This window comes from Siphateles boraxobius, unplaced genomic scaffold (assembly GCF_051911475.1).
Source record: "Siphateles boraxobius isolate OS27281-9 unplaced genomic scaffold, OSU_SipBor_1 3, whole genome shotgun sequence".
Classification (NCBI taxonomy): Eukaryota; Metazoa; Chordata; class Actinopteri; order Cypriniformes; family Leuciscidae; genus Siphateles; species Siphateles boraxobius.
Window position 1 is genome coordinate 6,858,268 of NW_027508919.1, and position 21,964 is coordinate 6,880,231.

Consider the following 21,964-nt stretch of genomic DNA (forward strand, 5'->3'; position numbering starts at 1 on the left):
CCTCTGTTTAATGAACATCAGGGATATGAGAATTGAATTGGCCTTTAAACTTGTAATTTAACTCTCACACAATAACATTTGGAGGTTTAGACAGTTAGAATATATTTATTATACTAATCAATTACAAAAGTTTCACATGAGATCTGCTTTCACCCACTGGAGAAAAAAAAAAGTCATTCCAAAGAGCACAAAACTGCCAACCAGTGAATCATTGAAATGATCAAATGAAGCACACATCTCAGAGTGCAATCTAGCTCAAAGACATTTCAACTTGAAAACACTAATCTTAAATTCAACCACATATTCATAAAATAAATGCCTGTATTTTTTTTTTCTTCTACATGTCAAATATAACACGTTTTTGAAGCAAATGAATTGCTCACCTTTGGGAATATTATCAGCATACCAACCTTCTTGAGTTTGGTTCAAAGCATTAGTCTCTGCAGTTGGAGACATTGCACACATCCAGAAAAAATAGCCTTCATGACGGCGGATGACCGTATAAGGATAAAGGATATTATTCTTACCCAGAACATTTTGTTCCAAACATGTTACAATGCTTTTGAGTGCAACACTGGACCCATTATAAATCAGACATCCAGTGATTGATCAAGAACGAGACCAATGAAAAGTGGGCTGGACTAATGTGATGCATTAAGTTATTTATTCTGGCCCACTTTCTGTGATTGTGCATATGCACAAACCCACAAACTCAAATCCTACAATCTTCCAGTAGCTACAATATGTAAAGGGAGACACAAAACAATACACTAAAGACAACATTACTTAAGACATTAAACCACACTCAGCTGTCAAAACAATAGATATAAATAACTTATCACTTCCATTTGCACATCGGGAATAATGTTTTTGAACACTGAATCATGAACAATATTAAGCAAAACTACTGTTACTTCTGGCGACCATTTACTAGGACCAGATGAAGGCCCTCCTTGATCAATTATCATTTCAATTACAATCGAAAGATCAACAAGCCATGTGAAGAACATAATCTAATAGATGGAAAGGTTTAACAGGTGTTGTACAGTATATGGCTTCCTTAAACAATGGGGCAGATGACCAGTCATAGAGTAACGGCACCCATGTGGTGACATACGCAGACAGTGTGTGACCATCCCAACCACGGCCAATGAAGGAATCATGAATCAGTTCAGTCACATTCTACTGTTAGCCATTTTCAAGACAATTCACCTATAGAGTTACATTTTTGTAGATCCATCAATGCCAAAACACATTCTTATATGTCAGGGAACCCCTAAATATACTGTTTTCAGGTGGTTATTATTCAATTAAGCAGTGGAGATTTAACTCTATAAGTAGATTGCTATAAAAATAACGTTCAATCATATTATCCATTAAATAACTGACTTCAATTCCTGCATAGAATTATATAAAGCAGATAATTTAAACTTCAACAATCATAAAAAGGTCAAATAATAAATGTATATAATCTTAATTTGTCAGAACAGTGTTTCACAAACAGGATTATAAAACTTAAGTATATAAACAACATTTTCATCAGTGGTAGATATATATATATACACAGTAGGAAAAAAAAAAAACAATAGTTCACACCATGCCAATGAAAATAAACTGCATCATGCTACTAGCCGGGAGCCATTCCAGGAGAGAGAATATGTGTTTAGTGCTTTCCGGGATCTATGTTCTGACGCTCCCTTTTCCCAAATCCAGTTGCTCCCATTTCTGCCAGTAAAAAAAAAAAAAAAAGTTAAGAATCCTCATTTATAAAATATTTTTGACCTTCTTTTTTAACAGAAAATAACGAGATGGGTCATGATCAGTGTCAGAAATGTAAATAATGTAATGTATATTAATGAAATGTAAATTTGCTGGCGGCTGGGGGGGCTTTGGCTTGTTGAGAGTTTCACATGAGATCTGTTTTCACCCATTGGAGAAAAATCACCCACCGTGATTCGGAAAGGGCCACGAGCAATGACTTGAACTTACCAGAAGGTAACCAGAATCACAACAGCAATAAGTGTTGGCTATATTTGCATTCTGAAATCTTTATGAGCATTTAATTGTATTAAGTATAAAAACAGTCCAATTATATTCTTTTGTCAAAAGTGTAGGGTCAGCATTCAGAATTTTCAAAAGGGCAGCAAATCAGCATATTGAAATGATTTCTGAAGGATCATGTGACACTGAAGACTGGAGTAATGATGCTGAAAATTAGCTTTGCATCACAGGAATAAATTACATTTTAAAATGGATTAAAATAGAAAACTTATTTTGTAATAATATTTCACCATATTGTGTTTTTAACTATATTTTTGATCAAACAAATGAGCCCAAACGACCCCAAACTTTTGAGCAGTAGCTTGCATTAAAAGAGGAATAATTTAATTGAAATATATGAATAATAAACTATTATGTCTGACACCTAATCAACAACAAATTTATTTCTGAACCTGGTCATGGGTTATAAAAATAAAATAAAAATTGTATATATATATATACAGTATATTCAGAGTATTCAGCAGGAAATAATGTTTGACATGACTTGAGTGTTTACAACTAAATTTGATAAAAGTGTCAAAGTTGAGCTATGATACAACTAATATAAAAAAAAATTGGTACTGCATATATAAAATATTGCATTATGTAGCTATATCAATTTAGAAGGAAAGATGTTTCACAGTTGGAGAACGAAATACGTGGTAAACAAACATTTTCTTCTGTAATTGGAAAGCAAATTGGGTCATTTTATGTCATGTTTGTAGATGAAAGAAATATCGGTTAAACCCAAACTGAAACTAAACTTCATAGGCCTTGTACAATCATTGTGTAATTTAAAGCTATTGCCATTTCATGTTTCTTCTGTCATGATTCTCACTGTCGTCATCATTTGAACTGCCTCCAGTGGAAGCTCACTGATTCAGACAGAATGCTTGAAATACCACTGGGTCAGACTGATATTGTGGGGCAAAACAAAAATGGATCCTGGTGACGCAGAAAGAATGTAAGAGGGCAGAAAGAACACAGGATGAATAATTTATACCTGCAGTTTCTGGAGGGGGTCTCGCTGTGTCTCCTTGTCCTCTGGAACCACGCGGTTGTGGGAAAGATGACTGCCAGGGAAAACCCTGAACACACACACACGAAAGAAGAAATTTCTTTGTAAAAAGTTACAAAGACACGTAGAGAACAACGGTTTCGATCTCTGTCCACTTCTGCACACTGAAGACACGCTGTACCTCTCGTAAAACCCTGTTTGTACAAATCATTATAGCCACATGTCTTTTTCATACTACATGTGGTTAACCACTTGAAAGCGCTGGAATGACACTATTGTGTCTGTTCCAGGATATGAAGGAAGAATAAAATCAGCAAAAAGCAGGAATTGCAGAAAAAAAAAGAATTTACCACTAATCGAACTAACCTCCATTGAAAAAGCCAAAAAAACAACAACAACAAAGTAAAATGATGATATTAGTGTATGGACAATAGGCACGTGAAGTGAACTTGTACTTCAGTATTAAGTTAATTTAAACAAATACCAAAATGCACTTCTTGGTCAAAAATAAATGTTGCAGTGATGCTTCATTAGTTCTTTGATACTGCTTGTTTACTTGAATAACTGAACAAACTTAAAGCAATGCTTAATTAATTAAGAGATATGTAAGGTTGTTTTAATTTAACTTAATTTCTTCATTAATATTTAAATAAGACTGTGGTATCAATAGAGTGGAACAGTGCCCGACCAATTTTTCTGTGGCGTTGGTTCCGGAAGTGTTTTTTTCATTCATTTCTCCAATATGAATTTCAAAAAAGTCTTTGATATAATCCATGAACTAAACCAACAGCTACGAGGTAAATCATAACATTTAATCAATCAAATTTTGATTTGATATATGCATTGATTTGATTCTAGTTTACCGTTTTGTGTTACTTTTCCTATTTGACTGCGGTAGACAGTTTAATAGGTCTTTGAAGAACACAATCCTACAGAAATGAATTGTGAACCTTGAAATGTATTTTGTTTTTTTCCATTTTAGTCAACCCAATATTAATTATAAAGCTGACTGCAATCATTACACACATGACTGGCAGACTTCTATAATAAAGTAAGGCAGGCAATTTCATTTTATTTTTAATAATAAAAATAGGAATCAAATCGATTTTTCCCCCATCCCTAATATGCATACATACATACATATATATATATACATTAATATATATACACTGACTCGATTACATAATTTGCAGAGCTTCATGGGAGTGGGCAGAGCTAAAGAGATCTTTTGGTGCGTTTTTCTTGTTTCGATCTCTCGGATTGGTGGAATTTTCTGTACAGCATGATGGGTAATGTTTACACCACAAAGTCCACTGTTAAAAACGTTTATTTTAAAACTAAGTTGAAATAATGCAGGCTAACAGATTCATTATAAGCAAATACTATCTATTAACAACCTGATAGACAGTAAAGGCTGTCTTTAAAGTTTAATAAATTATTGTTAAAAATCTATTTTTCCTGTGGAGAGTTTTTACTTCCGGAATCCAACTGTTGCATTCTATTTAACTGCTATCGCTATTGTATACTTACGGGGTTGACGGGCTGGAAATCCCTGCCAGGTGCCGTACTAATGTTGGGCATCCTTGGCGGGAAGTGTATGGGCCACCCCTCTAGACCTTGATGGCCCACCTGTACAAACGGGCCACAGTACGGAGGGCTTATCGGGCCATTGGCAGAGCCAGAAGTGGGATCGGACGTCCTCCTTTCTTGTTGCCCCTCCAAAACATGGAAAAACAAAATCTAAATGAGTTCCAGTTGTCTTCACTACAGCATTAATAGAGTTTCTTCCACAAGGTGGCGCTAATGTGGTACATTTGAGTTACCTGCTTATGTTGCATCTGTAGTCTCTCCAGTTTACACCTCTCAGCACGTTCTCTCTGACACTCATTCTGTGCTTGATGAAGCTGTGAACCAGAGACACTAAATTCAGGACTCTCATAAGATTCTTTCATGTCTCATTATTAACTAATTGGACATTTTACTGCAGTCATTTCATTCGTTAGAGCTGACATTCTATGCAGGGTCTGTGTAGCTTCTGACCTGATTTGTCAGATTGGTCATTTGACCTTGCAGCCTTTCCACCTGCCGCCTCAGATCTTCTTTCTCTTCGTTCATCCTCTCTCTATCACTCCTCTCCTTCCGGAAGTCCTCTTCAAAGATTTTCACCTGAGAAAAACGCATGTGATGAGAATGGAGAATCTACAAGATCTCTGCAGCCATTAATACATTTCAGCAGACTGTACAGCAGTCTGTCATCAAACCTCAAGCAAACTGTATGACTCACCGTGGAACCTTGACATTCATTTCTTACAAAGCGTGTTTTATAAATGAGGTAAAAAGACTCGGAATCAATTCACGTAGTTTCAATGAGTGAAACCTCAACTCCTAGAGAACCTCTGACAAAAATTGACGCAATGAGAAAACTCAAATGTCCCAAGGAGCTCATTCACTATTTGAGCTCATCTGACCAGAGCAAGGCACCGTGTCATATCAGACACACAACATATATTCATTTTAATGCATTTGACTTGATGATAAATTTAATCTGGTTCCAAATTGAAAACTGGTCCCAGGTTATTCCCAGTGCATGAAATCTCCACTTGTTCAATTAACGTCAGACAACAAGTATCCAAATGAAGTCTCCTTGTTTTTGTACCTGCTCCTTCAAAACAGCTATCTGTGTGTGCAGCTCCTGCTGTCTCAGGTTGGCCACACCTTCTCCCAGGTTCATGCCTGGTTGGGTGGAAGCGGGAGAGTGGAGGTTCAAAGCTTCCTCTAATGCCTGTAAAAGAAACATCACAATCAGAACTGATTTTTGCTTTTATTAAGCAGCACAGCTGTTTTCAACATCGATAATTATAAGAAATGTATCTTGAGCATCAAATCAGCATATTAGAATCATTGCTGAAGGATTGTGTCTCACTGAAGACTGGAGTAATGATGCTGAAAATACAGCTTTGCATCCTTGCTGAATAAAGGTATTAATTTCTGACTTATATTCAAACAGAAAACAATTATTTAATTATTTTCTCAATATTACTGTTTTTACTGTATTGTTGATGAAATAAATGCAGCCTGGATGAGCATAAGAGACTTATTTTTAAAAACATTAAAAAATCTTACCGATTCCAAACTTTTGGACGGCACTGCAGTAATTGTTATATTAAAATTACTCTATGGTGATAGATGCCCCTTTTTTGAGCCCCTGTCCCTGAGAAACTCTCTGTACATCTCTGTATACATTGGATTGATTTTAATAACTTGAATATGTACTTGAAGTGAGCACCAAGCACTCAGGAAATACAATTATCCGATCTGGACTCTGTATCAGTAGATACTCAATTTTCAATGACTCTGATCGGATCGGGGGCACCAAAAACTTGATCGGGATACCCCTATCAAGTAAATATAAAAAAAAAAAAGTTTTAAACTTTTTTTCTACAATTGCCAAAGGGAGTTGGATTAGTGTCTGCCTAACTTAAGAACAATAAGTCAAATGGCAAATCCCCATTTAGATAGCTAGGAAGCGTAGTGCACGTGTGTTTTGTGACTGACCCTGTTGAGCCGTTGGATCTCTTTCTCCTGGTATTCTCTTTGTTTAGTAAGAGGCAACAACTGGTCCTGCAGGTAACGCACCTTTTGTTTCAGCTCACATGTCTCTGAGGTGAGGCACTCCTTCTCACCCTATTACAACATGAAGAAATACACTGGTTAGCCACCAGAGCAAAACAGTCATTAAGGTTATACATCTATACTTTAGTGTATTGACTGACAGTGAAAAGAGGGATTGTCTTTAAATGCATCCAGGGGTGTGAAGTAACGAATTACAAATACAAATAATTTTTAAATATAGTTTAAAAATGTTGTAATTTTACTTTTACTTGAGTACATTTTAAGTGATGTATTGGTACTTTTACTCCGCTATTTCCTTCCATTTGTGGTCATTACTCGTTACATGGTTGTTTAAAAAAAATTTGGATCAAGCAATCGGTCTCGTGACTGTCGTCAAATCAAATTCTGCATTGAAAACTTCAATCGCTAGCCTATCTGCTGTTAACGTTACTCGTGGCTGCTGTGGAAAAATTGCATTCTTCAAGTAACAATTCGATCAAGATATCAGCGTCTTCCCAGTGTTGCCAACTTAGCAATTTTGTTGCTAGATTTAGCAACTTTTTAGACTACTCTAGCAACTTTTTTTAAAAGGCACCTAGCATCAAATTTAGCAATTTTTTTTAAATTTATTTGGCAACTTTTGGAAAGTGACTAATCCAAACAACACGCGTACAAGCTAGCGAAATAGACTGAGTGGTTCATTCATAATTCCTTAATATCCTTAACATAAGGTCTATATAGCCAGGCACAGAGGCTGCAGGCATATATATACCGGTATATATGTATATATATATAAGAAATATGTATATAAATAAGATATATATATTTTACAAACAAATCTAAATTAGCATTTCAAATAATATCTAAGTATTACATAATGGCGTAGTTTTACGTAATTTTACGATTACGAACATCATTTAGCAACTTTTAGCAACAAATCGATCTGCCTTTAGCAACTTCCCCTGAAAATTAGTTGGCAACAGTGTGTCTTCCTCTAATATGCTAAGGTACATTTCTGCTTACTTAATGATCTTAATATAGGCTAGCTAGCCTATCTACAGGGCCTGACATTTGGTGTGAGGTTGGGGGTATTGCGTACAGTGTTACTTTCATAACATGCGCGTAAATGCGGTGAATTCCCGCTCCCATTTACTTCATAGAGACGCGCTCTGTGCACTGCAGCTTGTTGAGGTGAAGGTGTGTTGAGGACACTCTAAAACTGTGGAAAAACACCTTCTGTACCGAAATTGGAGTATGGAGTGCACACCTTATGACCCATGGCGTTAACTTGAACTGTGTTTCTGTCAGTGGGTGACTACAGCTCATTAAAACAACGTTTTTTGATTGATCCATTTCATACAATCCGCCTTCATTTAGCAAGTGCACTTGTGAAATTTTTTTTTTCAAGTTCAACATTTTTGTTGTTGTTGTGGATGCTGCTGATAAAACAGCTTCGCGAGACTACAAAGTGACATGCATTTGTTTGTGTGATGTCTGTCTGTGTGTGTTTCTTTTGTAAAAGTTTCATAGGATATACTTCCCTATTTAATGCACAATATCCCTTACAAATTATATTATCAGCATTACAATTTGAGTAAATGTAGCTGTGTAAAATGTAAGGGATGATGCCACCCTTCCAGAACAATGTGCATTTTAGTTTAAATTGTAACATTTAATGGCATGGAAATACAGTGTAATTAGTGTTAGCTCACTGTTTTAGCCTTTATCAGTTTATTAGGTGAGGTAAATTAGTGATTCTCATTTCTTTATCAAACCACAAAAACTGGTATCGTTTTGGAGAGAAATTGGGTATTTTTTAATCTCTCTGTTTAACCCATCTCACGGTGTGTGATGCTGAACTATCGTGTGAGTTCCTAAAGGTTTTTGAATTCTTTGCACAGTTATGAACATTGATATTTTATGTGCAACAATAGCATGCTCAGGCCCAGTGGCCTTACACCTAATGTTTTTTTTTCAAACAATATGATTTAAATGGTGATGAGTGTACTGTTTTGATGCATTTTAAAAAGATGGATGATAGATATTCTTCAATCTTTCTGACAAAGAACAAAATATAATGTGAATTACAGTATGTACAATGTTTTTTTAATGTATTAATTGTAGTGCACAGTGTTTATTAAAAGGGGCAGAATGCACAGCTCAGTACTCACTACTCATCAGTACTTTTAAATAAGCTACTTTTTTACTTTTACTCAAGTAGTTTTTTGGACAAGTACTTTTTACTCTACTCACACTACATTTTTTGGAATGTAATGGTACTTTTACTTGAGAATGTTTTTTCAGTACTCTTTCCACCACTGAAGGCATCTTACTATAAATGTCACATTTACAGTAGGTCTACAACCAGTGACTAATTTAATACCTAAATCAATAGATGGCTTTGATTACTCAGGTAAAAAAAGTTCAAGTCAATTTCCTGTATTGCAATTGAAAAAAAAAACATACTTTGTCAAAAGTATTGCTCTACATTTGAAGTTTAACAGCAACTCACTTGCTGTAAGGATGTTTTGCAAAATGGAAATCATCACATGACTTTGAATACATAACATCTACGGATATATGTATGGTGGGGAAAAACAACTCAATCGTATTCAACAGCACAAGCAATCTGTCGAAGCACCTGACACGACAGTCAGCCCACATGAAACTATGACCTTTAAAGAGCCTAATATAAAAACCTGCATTCTCCGCAATTTAAAAAAAAATTGACTACTGTCTGAGACACAATGGTATCGGACACAAAATATGACCTGCAGTTCTGCCTCAAGGCCTCACCTATGGAACATCTGTGGTCTGCTGTGGGGGCGAGTCATGCTGAAAAAACCTATGTAATGCTGTCCATAACTCATAAATAAACTAAAAACCATGAGAGCATTGAGATGCACAGATAAGTAGGCTGTGGATGTGAAAATGAAACCAGTCATCACATGACATGTTCTATGAGACTCAATAAAATTATACGGCAGTTTATATGTCGCTTGCTTGACTGTCCCCTGTGGGACTGAGGGGAAACCATCACTGTGTACTAAGAATGTCATATGCCCAGTTAGAGGGAATGACTGGTGCTTCCCAACAGAAAACTGAAAGCACTGAATGACAACTTGAAGCAGGGGTAGAAATACCAGCAAAATGTTCCGAAAAGAAAAACAAGTATTAAAAAAATAAATAAATTATGCAACACTCACACTGTTGTTTTTTAGGATTGACAACCGCATTTACTTGACGGTGTGAGTCTCAAAAAGTATTCGTCTCGATTCGAATACTTTATGTATGAACATGCAACAGGAGTCAAGCCTGTTTACTCTTATAAGTAACATTAGCAACAGTGATACAGAAGTAATATAAAAGATGGCAAAATCCATAAAACTGAAAAAAAACTTATAACATTTGACACGACAAGAGTTCAATTGAGCAGTGAGTTAATCCGTCAAAACTTCATTAAGCGACAGCAGCTTTTAAATCTGGCAGGGCTCCAGACTAACTTTTCCACTGGTTGCACTGGTGCTACCAACTTTCTCAGTTGGTTGCACCAGCATATGATTTGGTCGCACCTTTTTTTTCTTTCTTTTTTGCTACATGCCATGGGATTAATCAATGCATGCTGATGAATAGTGGTTTTAATGGACCAAGGCTAGCAAAGGCTTTCTGGGTTGCAGCAGAAATACCTGTAATATATTAATTATCATTGCCAAATTTCAGGATTTTCATGGATTTTGGACAGTAATTTTAATCTGTAATTTTAAGCATTTTACATTTGAATTATATACAATCTATATATTTACATTTGAATCATATTCTATCTATCTATCTGTCTATTATCATCTTTTAAAAATCATTAAACATTCAAATGTATGCATTACTTTTTAAAATATTAGAGTATTATAATAAACTGATACAGATTTTTCGTTATCAAAGTTTATAGTTGTAACAAAAAGAAGAAATCTCAAACTCCTTACCTTCTGCATTTTATAATAATTTACTTTACCTCTGTCGAGCGATCATGAGAGTAATCGCTCGACAGAGGAAAATATAACCGCTGAAAAGACGTAGGAGGAAGGGGGTCTGTGTTTCGGGAGACCATTTTTATATGCCTTAATTCGCCATCAATTTTATATGCAATTTCACCATCAGTGTGCAATGCGCGTGACGTCTACGTTCGTCAATAAATAAACTGCACGTGTCTTGCGGAAGAACATTGTAGACGGAACTTCTCTCCGTTAATGTCTATGGCGAGTCACGCAGGCACTGGGCTACTCCGCAGCCGAGACGACCCCAGGATAAAATAGTCCGAATATAAACACTTATTATAGGCGTACCGTAGTGATTCAGAATAAGTCAAAAACACGGTTTGGAAAATGTATTCATGATGTAGCCTACTCGTTCATTTTGAACATAAGTTACGGACTGCAGCAGCTGATACAACGGCGTTCTGTTGCTCAAGCGTCCACTCGCACAAATGCGACCACATAACATTTTAACTCGCACATTCTCAATTTGGTCGCAGTCTGGAACCCTGTGGAGATCGGAAGGACTCAAAACTGATGGGAGCAGCTCTCTAACACTGTATGACGTGACAGACAAGTTGTCCAGTCCGGTACCTGTCACACAGCACAGATTTTCAGAGCAGGTGGTTTTGAGACCTGAAATTTTACGGGTGAGTGTTGGATTACAGAATGCGGTTGTCTTTCCAGTAAATAACAGTACTGTGCGTGAACGTTACCATATTAAGAACTCGAATACAGCACTGACAACCATATTCTGTTGCTGTGGCCATAAAGAAGTTTTTATTAAATGGTCTTTTTTTTCTTGCTTACAGCATGAAGTAAGAAAAAAACACCCACTTATACAGGAAGAGACTGTCTGAAAAACATGTAAAGCTGTTTTGTATTTCATGCCCTTAAGTAGTGGGTTTATCTGAAATGGATGAAACTACAATAATAGACTGGCATAAAAATGTTATATTAAGCCAGAAAACACCAAATAAATTGAGGAAATCTTTTGGACTTTCAAATCAGCATTTCTCTGCACCTAAAAGTAATATGTTCTGATTGTCTGTGGGTGTGCCGTCTGCGGTTGAGAGTAAGGCGTACCTGCACATTGTCAATCTTAGACTTTGCGAGGAGGAGTTTTTTATCATAATCTCTTTGTCTCTGTTCACGTTCTGCTTCAAGCTCAAGCACAACCTTCTGGGAGTCGGCAAGCCGCTGCCGTAGGTCTGTGATCTAGGAAGGGGAGAAAAGTCATAAAGTGATGGAGACTCATCATAGTTTTTTTGGCATTGGATACATCTGTTCACATGGCATACTAACACAAAACCAAGATCCATCAGTTACAGAGCTGCATTAAACTGGCCAAAACTGTTTATGTGCATCTTCATCAAAAGTTTAATAAGGGATTGTAATTTATTTTATAATGAAAAACAAAGCAACAAGAACAAAAAAAAAGAAGAAGCAAAAAGTTTGATTTTGTTCCACTGCTCTGAATTTTAACACGATCCCCCCATAATGACAGCGGAATGTGTGTAGAGAAACAGCCTCAGTTTGTTTTTTTTATTCTTTTTTCTCTCTTTTATCAGGCCGAGCAGATGCGGAGATGCAACAGGCGTCACTATCTCTGAGCTGTGAGATCACGTGGCTTTGCAACCTTGGCCAGCCCCTACGGCGAGCCACAACAGGAAGACAGTGGGTACGGCCGAGGTGAGGGAAATTCTGCCAAAGGTGTGACAGGAGGGGCCTGTGGTCTGGTGTGCAACACTGTGACACACACACACACATAGCAGCTTTCCATTCCTTTGACCCAGCAGCATTTCCACCACCAACCAAATGCAGTAACATGGCCTGTCAGCACCCTTCACTTTCAACAGGAATTTTATGCGATGATTCATATGGTACAATCTCCCACCTCCATTCATATGTGCTACACACGGCTGGTTGGATTCATTAAGCAATTGTTGTTTCTAAGTAGAGTGATTCATGTTTCTTTATGTTTTTTGTCATGCTTACCAGGAATAAGGTGAGCCACAAAGGTTACAAAAATATTTATAGAGTGCTTCTAAGGTGTATGTTGTGATGTACCTTCTGCTCAAACTGTGCTTTCATAGAATTCCACTGAATGTCCCACTGTTTGTTCACCTCTAGTACCTAAGAAAGGTAAAAAGCAAGAGTTTACACTTCAGAATTAAACGAACGGGAAACTATGACAATAGTAATGTCAGCATGAAAAGCAGGGGACCTCCAGTAAGTTCTTACATCTTTCCTCTGTTTCTCCAGAAGCTTGATCTTCTTCTCATACACCTCCGGATCGCAAGTCTTAGATGGTGTTTTTTCCACAGCTTTACCAGACTGTAAAATTATTGGAAATAAAATGTAACCAATTTTGTAATACAAAATTGCAATTATGCATTTGCAGCCAAATACTAGTACTTTGGTATCAAGTCAACACTAAAATGTTAACATTAAAAAAAAGATAATAGAAAAGCCTCTATCTATTTATTATTTTGGTTTATATTAATCTATCAGCCATACTTGCAAAAGAAACTCAGAAACTCCTCTTAAATGTTCTTGTTTTTATAATTATTGGAAAAACAAAAAATACTTACTATTGAATTGTTATATTTTAAGGTTTTATTTATTTTAATATTTAATGAAGGGAAAGTGGAATTTAACATTTTAAAATCATTCAACCAATATAAATTATAATCCCTTGCTGTGTGTGACCAAAAAAATGTATTACCAAATCTGCATCCATCCTATATCTTTTCAGCATAACTGAAACTCGGTATGAATTGTCTTCCCATGTAAATGTCATAAACTATCCCCACCAGACTTTAAACTGAAAACTGATAACATAACCTAATCAATCACAGCAATTAGCTGACAACCGACCAAAGGACACCAGAATTTTCCCATCATACTACAAGAAAGTAGTCTTGAGGTTGAGTCAGAACATAACACAATGACCATGTGTATTGTTCTTCAATATTTAGTCATAGTGAAAAAAAAGCCCACAAATGAGGAACTTAACCAGAAAGACCCATTGAGGAAGAGCAGTATTCAGAACCGAGGTGGTATTCCCAAAACTAAACTGACTCAATAAGAAGCCTCTCAATTTAGAATCCGGAGAACAATGTGCATGTTGGGTATTTTTTCTAAGAACTCCAACTGAAAAAAGGCACACAAAAAAACACAACTAGGCCACAACATCACTGGTCTGAAAGGGAAATTAAATAGAAAAAAACCGGCACAAATATAGAACAGCACCAGGAATTCTATGGGGATGTCACCTGAGATAAAGAGGTTCATGAAGAAAAAAAAAAAGTGCACACCTGCTGAGTCACGGTCATTTCCACCTTGGTTTTGGCTGCATCCTCTTTCACTGGCTCCTTTTTTGGGCTTGGTTGCTCAATAGGTGCTGCCTGGCCTCCTCCGCTGACCTGCTCCTTCAGTTTCAGGTTCTCCTGCCTGTCCAGAGTACACAGAACCAAAATCAAAACTAATGAAGGAGGGAAAAAAGTATTCTCTATTTGATACACTCAGAGTTTAAGAGCAAGCATCAGATGGAAAGACCCCTCAGTTCCAGCACAGAAGGAAATTCTGGACCGTTTTGATATTCTCACAACTTACTCACACCAATCCTTCTCAAAGATTCACAATGGGCTTTTTCGTTTCGTTTTTTTGTTCCATGAATTAAATGAATGAACGAGTTTCTGAAAATGAACTTAAATGTGAACTAAATTACCTGAGCTGTTCCAAATCACGGTTACGGTACTGAAGATCCTCCTCCATTTTTTTCCTAAGCTCGTTGTTTTCCTGTCTTAGCTGTTCGCAGAGCGTCTAGAGATTAAAGCGAATTAAATACTCAGCAAATCAACCTTTGATTAATTCACATAACAGCCAAAACAGAGGCCCAGAAGGTGTCATGCGCCCTGCCGTCTCACCTGTAACAGAGATGTTCTCTGTTCGTTCTTCTGGACCTTGGATGATAAGTGGTGGAACTCCACGGCCATGCGGCCCAGGTGAGCCAGCAGCTGGTTGGGATTAGACTCTTCAGCAAATACACTGAAAGAACTCTCCAGTCGTCGAAGTTGACTCGCCAGCTCCATGTTCTCCTGTGGCAGGTGTGTCACTCCAGACTGCTTTAGACAGTGAGGTTTACCTTAATCTTCTTTTCAAAAACATCCCTGACATATAACACCAATCACTGGGCATCAAGTGGCACCCTTACTGTCAATATCTACCCCTATTCCTTTCTCCAATACACAAGAAGAGCATTGTGAAACCATAAACTGAAAGTGAAAAAAATCCTCAAATATCTTTATACAAACATTTCCAGCAAATTTGCGAACAAAAGTTTTTGTAACTTTAACTAAAGAGGTTTTCCATAAACTGACACACACGCATGAGTTTTTTGTCTATCTGCTTACTAACTAAATCCTGGAGTTTCCCTCTGAGTCATCCAAGGAACAGCCTCATACAGATAGTTGATTCATTACAGTGAACAAATTCTCTGATAAGGAAGGGCAGAGAGAAACAGCTGAGCAACTACAATGACAGGAATCTGTCGCATGACTTATGTCCGCAGCACAGAATGACAGAATCCAGAATGTTCGAAACAGAGCAATAATCCAGAAAAATACACACAAGTTCATACACGTGCAGTTGAGTGACTGCAGCTGCCCAGGATTTCCTAACATCCCCAAAACTCACCGTCTGGGTTTCAGAGAGCGTCTTTTCTTCCATATTCACCACCTCAAACTCTGATGAACTTTCCTGTAAACACATGAAATTACAGTGTTACAACACATGTTCTGACGGTTACACACAATATCAAATTAAGAATATTTTACCATTCCCAAAGGAAGAAAATGATGAGCAATTCCCCTAAGCTTTTCACAACATGATGTAAAACAATATAATATATTCACATGTAACACAGCTTTGAAGGGAATATAACACCTGCGTTGCTATAATCATATGGGATATTTTGCTGTTCAAGCTGGACCAAAATAGCCAGCAAATCACAAAACTGAAAGTTATATTCCCATTGTAGGATTTTCTTAAATGTTACAAGTGGATACAATATATTATTTGTATTTTTGTTTATTTACACACACTGTATCTATATAAATCTTCATCGTATTCACATTTCAATTTTGTCTCTGTTTGCTGGAAGCTTCTGTCACCTTGTGCTTCCAAACATAAGTATCAAGTGACAAAGCTCATTCTGGTTGTTTTGCTAAATCAAATCTACATTATAACATCTTATGGTAATCATATACAATATTAACTCATTAAAGATAATCTACAGTTTATTAAAATAGCCAGTAATTCACAAAACTGGAAGTCTTGTTTATTCCCATTATAAGATTCTCACACCATTACACGTGAATATAGTATAATGTTTCTTAACATCGAAGCTATATTGGTAATATAACATATAGCACGTGACGTTATACGCTTTATACAATATTAACTCAAAGGATTAACTCAAAAGTATTTTACGGCTCACATGGGATTCAAATAGACAGCAATTCGCAAATCTGGAAGTTACATTACTACGTTGCATAACATCGTTAATTTGTAATTTACAACTTGTTAAAAGAAGTGATTCAGTAGAAGTGCTTACAGTTGCCTCTGGTTGTAAGGTATTTCCAGTTAAACAATCCCGAGATTCTTGTCTTTCTGCTGTAGGATGACTGCGAAGTTTTCCATGACCTAAAGGAAGCCAAAATCACAAAAGGTTTGGTTTGAAACAGGTCTCTCCGGCGTCGAACCCTTCACCGACCTCACGCCATCAGAATAATGACAGCACTGTACCTTGTTTGTCTGTCTGAACAGGGGCACCCATGCATAGACTGGAGGCAAAGCTGGTCGTAGATGACTTCAGCACTTCATTATCCCTCACCAACTCCTCCACCCTTTTCCGAAGTTTTGCTGCCTCTGTCTGAGACTCCTCTAACAGGTCTCCTATCAGTCACGGGTAAAACTGAATTATTTGACATAAGCACACAGTGAAAGCATGCCTGCTCTGACACAATAGCACATCAAATGGCACATTGACAGCCTCTAAAAGTTGAAAATCTAGAATCACTTCATTTTTCTCTTCTTGACTCAAAAGAGCTAGAAGCCCAAAATGGCAACACAAAAGACCGGTGAATTAATACAGGAGTTTGATGACTCAGATGTCCTGAATGAGCAACATGTAAGGCATGTAACTATATGTAACCTCAAGCGTTCAGCTTAGTCATTGGCAGATGTTGAAATTGAAAATGACAAGGTGAATATTATAAAATCTTCCCAGGTGGCTTACATTAACCGTACCAGCCTGATCAATCAGGATATTGATTCTCAAAGGCATTAAAAATGGGTGGCAGTTTCGGATCCCTCACCTAAACTCTTCAGACCTTTCATTCTCTCCCTCAAAACGGTGTTTTCCTCTAGCAGCTGTCTGTAGCTGAGGCTGCTGGCCTCGTCTTTGACTTGGCAATCGCTCCCACCGGGGTCATAGATGCGATATGGGCCTTTTCCCTCCATCTGTCACCCCGTCACTTACCAAACATGTTTCCCTGTACTAAAACAAAGAAATCAGATGGTCATTCATTTGTGTGTGTACTGTACAGACAGATTAAACAAAACTTTCAGATTACTAATGCAACATGAAATGAAGGCATGAAAGTGGGCAAATATTGTTAATTTGCAATTCAAAGAGTGGCATTTGAATAATGGCATATTGGGGATTTCTCTTTGGCTATTTCAAGACATAATGATTTGAATGCACATCTTTGATATCATAACTAAAATGTGTCACAGCAGTATGAAAGATTTTCTAAAACAGTTAATAGACAATCAACAAAGACCAGCATGAATCCAAACTACCATACAACCTATACAAATGACATTTACATAAGTGACGCCTCAAACCAGCAGCCAAACAAATTAATAATCTTGTGCCACCAGACATTTCTCACAAATCCTAATACGTGCCCTCTTGGACACCAAAATCGCAGCCACCTACCTTCACAGAAACAGCAAATCCAACAAACTAGACTTAAAGCTAAGCGCTTTCACTTTCCTTTCCATGATAAGACCTGTTTAAACTGATCTGGTAGTGTCAACATCATCGCTGAATGATAGGTGCTCTTAGATAAGAGGAAACCTCATCTAGAGGATCATGTTTATTTCTAATCCCTTCCGAGCTCTTAACAATACGACTAGAAAGAGATACAGTACGGAAAGCTTTAGCTTTTATTAAGCATGAGCCGAAACCCCCTAACGTTACCCACACAAGGTCAAAGTCAACGTAATTTGAAGCCTAAATAAATTACTCACTATAAAAACAAATACATGATGGTATTAGCTTAGCATCCAGCTAACAGCAGGTGAGGTGTTTAGCTCGCTAGCAGACAAAAGCTTTCACGCTAGCTCTCTCTAAAACCACAAACAACACCTAAATACGCTCAATAATGTCCAAGGAAAAATAAAACATCGGTCGCACGATAACGATTATAATAAGCTGAATTTTACCGTTAGTTTTTTTGTTTTTCAGAAAGAAGAGCTCTTTCTGTAGCCTACCTTGACGGAGATGCGTCTTTGATCGGCCGGAGGTTTGCGGAAGTGGTTCGCGGCGCGAGCCGGGAAATTCCGCAGATGTAAACAGAGCCGCGTTCACTCTAGTGATGGGAAGTCCGACTCATTTCCGCGATTCGGTTCTTTCAAACTGTTCATGTGATAAAGCACAATACAGTAACTCTTTCACAATTTTACATGCTCCATTACGTTCAAATATATACATATTTTGGCCTATTTTTCTAGTTTTATTGTTTAGGATGTTTATTGTATTTTCATCCAGTTCAGTTTTTGGTTTGTGTTTCAGTTTGCAGTATGGATTATTGTTTTTATTATTATTATTATTATTATTTATTATATCTCCTAAATATAATTTGCAAAACTAAAAGCCTTTTTATCTCTTAGCTGAAAATGGTTTTGTATAATTTAATAAATTGCTAGCCTGTTTAGTAAGATCAACTTTTTTTAGTATTTGTGTTAATAGATCTATCATAATCAGGGCATAAGCATTCCAGCCCATTAATATCTCCAAAATTAGTCAAATGTTCGGGACCCTCCAACTCATTGTTCGCGGATCATTATGAATCGATTCTCATTACGAACCGCAGGGATCGATTCAGTACAATTCGTGAAAGAATTGTTCAGACCAATTGTTTTGAGCCGATTCAAATGATTCATTGAAAAGATCCGAAACAAAAGATTGATTAATTCACGAACATCTTTAGTGTGCTGCTCGCACTGAACAGCCAGCCACACACATTTGAAAATGTATTTAATAGGCTAACTTTATTGATTTGGTGGCTGTACTGGGTTATTTTAATGACTGAGCCCATATAGACTACTATAGAAAAAACGACTCATTTTCACATAGTATGATGTTGGATGCCGTGTTTTCACTAGTTACCCTGCCCAATGTCATGTAACGTTAGCCTAAAAAACATTCGTGGTCAACATAAACCCTACCCTACCAAAATGTCAAAATATGTTTTATAGGTCTATTAGTGTGTACGTGGTTTATAAATGTGAGTAAATTACAGACATCAAAATTATATTTAGTGAAAAAAAAAGTAGCTTACTTAATGTTTTTAGTCAGAGCTCGTTGCAGTAGCCTATAGGCCTACGTAATCCACCTAAGTTAGATCAAACTGAAGTAAGGAACAAGCACAATAACACAAAATCACTTTTCATTTTCTTTGACAGAACAAGTCGTTACTATAAAGAATATGCATCTTTGTATCCCGGGAGCATTATTTTTTACCCAAATATAGCAGAAGCATATAGGCCGCACGTGTACATGTATGTGTTCATGTTAGGTTAAACAATCTAATAGTTAATCAGATGCCTGCCATACTTACTCATACAGATGTGAGTTTTCTTGGAAACTTTAATCAGTACTGCAGGGAACTGAAAAGGCTTTTTCAGCTGTTCTAAACAACATTAGCCAAGTTAATCTAAAAAATAAAAAGATTTTATTTCTTAAATTTGAGTGTTCAAAATAGAATGCTTTGTTTACTAGTAGGCCTACAAGGAAACAGATAATGATACGTTGAATTGGGTAACATAAGAGTTGTCATTATTGGCCAATTCTGGAATTCATTATAAGCAAATGACTGTTTTGTTTGTTCTTTATAAATTCTTTCAGAATACTTAACATAAACATTACAATAAGGTGGACATGTTCAAGTTAAAAGCAAAGTTCTCCCAAAAATGGAAATTCTGTCATTATTTTCTCCGCCTTAAGTTTTTCCAAACCTGTATGAATTTCTTTCTTCTGCTGAACACAAAATAAGATATTTTGAAGAATGTCAGTTATCAGTTTATGGGCCCCATTGGCGTCCATAGTATTTTTTCTCCATATGGAAGCCAATGGGGTCCATCAACAGTTTGGTTTCCCATATTCTTCAAAATATCTTATTTTGTGTTCAGCAGAAGAAAGAAATTCATACAGGTTTGGAAAAACTTAAGGCGGAGAAAATAATGAAAGAATTTTTGGGAGAACATTCCTTTTAATACTTCAGTACGATATTGAGTATTTAAATATGCATTGGAAAATAGCTTTAAAAAATACAGTCATGATGAGGGCTGCAATTTGAAAGCTTTCAGAAATCGTATAGTCAAAAATATTCCACAGTTCTTAAAATATTATTTTGACAGGAACAAAACTGTCAGTTGTAATTTATGAGAAAATATAAATTTTACTCCATTATGAAGAAAGGGTTATGTCCAGCTAATTTAAATAATGTTTGGGGTTTGTAATTTATTTTCAGCATGTTTTCAATGATACCATTATTGTAATAGAAACTGAATCTCATGATAAACATTAATAGATGGACAGACGGACGAATGGATGGATGGATGGATGTTTTTTTTTTTTACCATTGAGGTTAACTTCAGAACAAAGGGATTTACAGATTTATCAGATTTCATTTTTTTGTCCTGTAATCCAAGTTTGAATTCAGTTCCCATCAACACTATAGAACAATAATATTTTAGGAGAAAATTGAATGCAAGTTTTATATCACTAATTTTTTTATCCATCACCATCAGAAAGATTAACATCCTATTTGTAAATCTCACTCTGCACTGAAAATAAATGGTGACATCTTGTGGAAATTTACCACTGTGGTATTTAAGATTAAAATCACACACATAGTTCTGCCACATATGCGTGCAATCTGAATGTGTATTGAGAAGTCTAGTGGTAACATTAAAATTAATTTAAAAAAACTTTTAATATGATTTATTTAAAGCAACGGTAGTCAGCAATCAATCAACTTTAAAACTTTGCAATGTACAGCTGCATGTGTAGTAAAAAGTGTCCAAATTAAATATCAATGAAATTAAATACAACCAAAGACAGTTTGAAAACAATTCATTAAAAAAGTACTGTTTAGAAAGTTATATACTATATATATTGTTTGAATAGAAAACACATGCACCTTTTAATAAATAATACATATATACTGTATATAGGTGACATTTAATAGCCTACATTTTCCATTGGAATGTACTACTACATCATCAAAAATAAATACCATTTCATCAAAGCTTTTATGGAAATGCAAATGTTCAGATTTACTGGTATATTATCCAAGTTTTAAAAAACTAAGATACAGCATTTTTTTCTATTAATACTAGAAAATGCTCAATAAAAACATGGTACAATTACTCACCTACACATTATACTTGTGTCCGAGAGGCGTTTTTTAAGGAAACTGGTGGCAATGGGGGAAGCGTTTGCTGTGTTTTTAAACAGGAGGGGGAATTCCCACATAGTGAAAGAGCCAGATATTTTCAGCTCAAAAGTGGGGCCTGGTATGCGTCCAACTTGAGACTGCTTAGCTAAGTGTTACCAGACAACACATATATTTCATAGTAACACAGCATATTTTGCCTGTTTAAAAAGCAAGTTGTAAAATAAGAGTGAAGGATTATTTGATCAAATCATCGTAAAATAGCTTCATAAATCAGCAGTTTAATGCCTGATATTGAATTACTGCATTCTAACTCCATCATTCTACATGCATTTGCCTTGACAGTGTCCCATACATAAAACTCAACAAAGAACAAAGTTCATAAAACAAGCAGAATTGAACTGTTTTGGTTTGTCGTTTAAAAAAATCACAATTACATGCACAATGGAAAGTGCACTGATAAAATGACCTTAAATTTCTTTACTTAAAAACTGTCATGCAGCTTTTGCAAAGTC

General features: G+C 36.3%; 1 protein-coding gene across 17 annotated transcripts; it reads right to left on the minus strand.

The window, feature by feature from the left end:
- Window positions 1-85: 85 nt before the first annotated feature.
- tnip1 (TNFAIP3 interacting protein 1) lies at window positions 86-21,488 on the minus strand. Of its 17 annotated transcripts, none has more exons than XM_077247605.1 (21): window positions 21,429-21,478; window positions 19,611-19,706; window positions 19,332-19,385; window positions 18,262-18,406; window positions 17,079-17,260; window positions 16,507-16,656; window positions 16,316-16,404; window positions 15,397-15,459; window positions 14,628-14,822; window positions 14,429-14,523; window positions 14,016-14,151; window positions 12,940-13,032; window positions 12,766-12,831; window positions 11,782-11,913; window positions 6,614-6,742; window positions 5,715-5,840; window positions 5,099-5,224; window positions 4,882-4,962; window positions 4,589-4,774; window positions 3,044-3,128; window positions 86-1,725 (listed from the first exon to the last, which is right to left on the minus strand). In XM_077247605.1, exons 5-21 carry the CDS (start codon window positions 17,221-17,223, stop codon window positions 1,664-1,666), a joined length of 1,959 nt encoding a protein of 652 aa, XP_077103720.1. In that variant the 5' UTR covers window positions 17,224-17,260; window positions 18,262-18,406; window positions 19,332-19,385; window positions 19,611-19,706; window positions 21,429-21,478; the 3' UTR covers window positions 86-1,663. The 17 variants fall into 17 exon arrangements, with proteins under 17 accessions (XP_077103720.1, XP_077103715.1, XP_077103714.1 ...); XM_077247600.1 differs by having other exon boundaries at window positions 14,628-14,825; XM_077247599.1 differs by lacking the exons at window positions 19,332-19,385; window positions 19,611-19,706 and having other exon boundaries at window positions 14,628-14,825; window positions 21,429-21,483.
- Window positions 21,489-21,964: the final 476 nt, after the last annotated feature.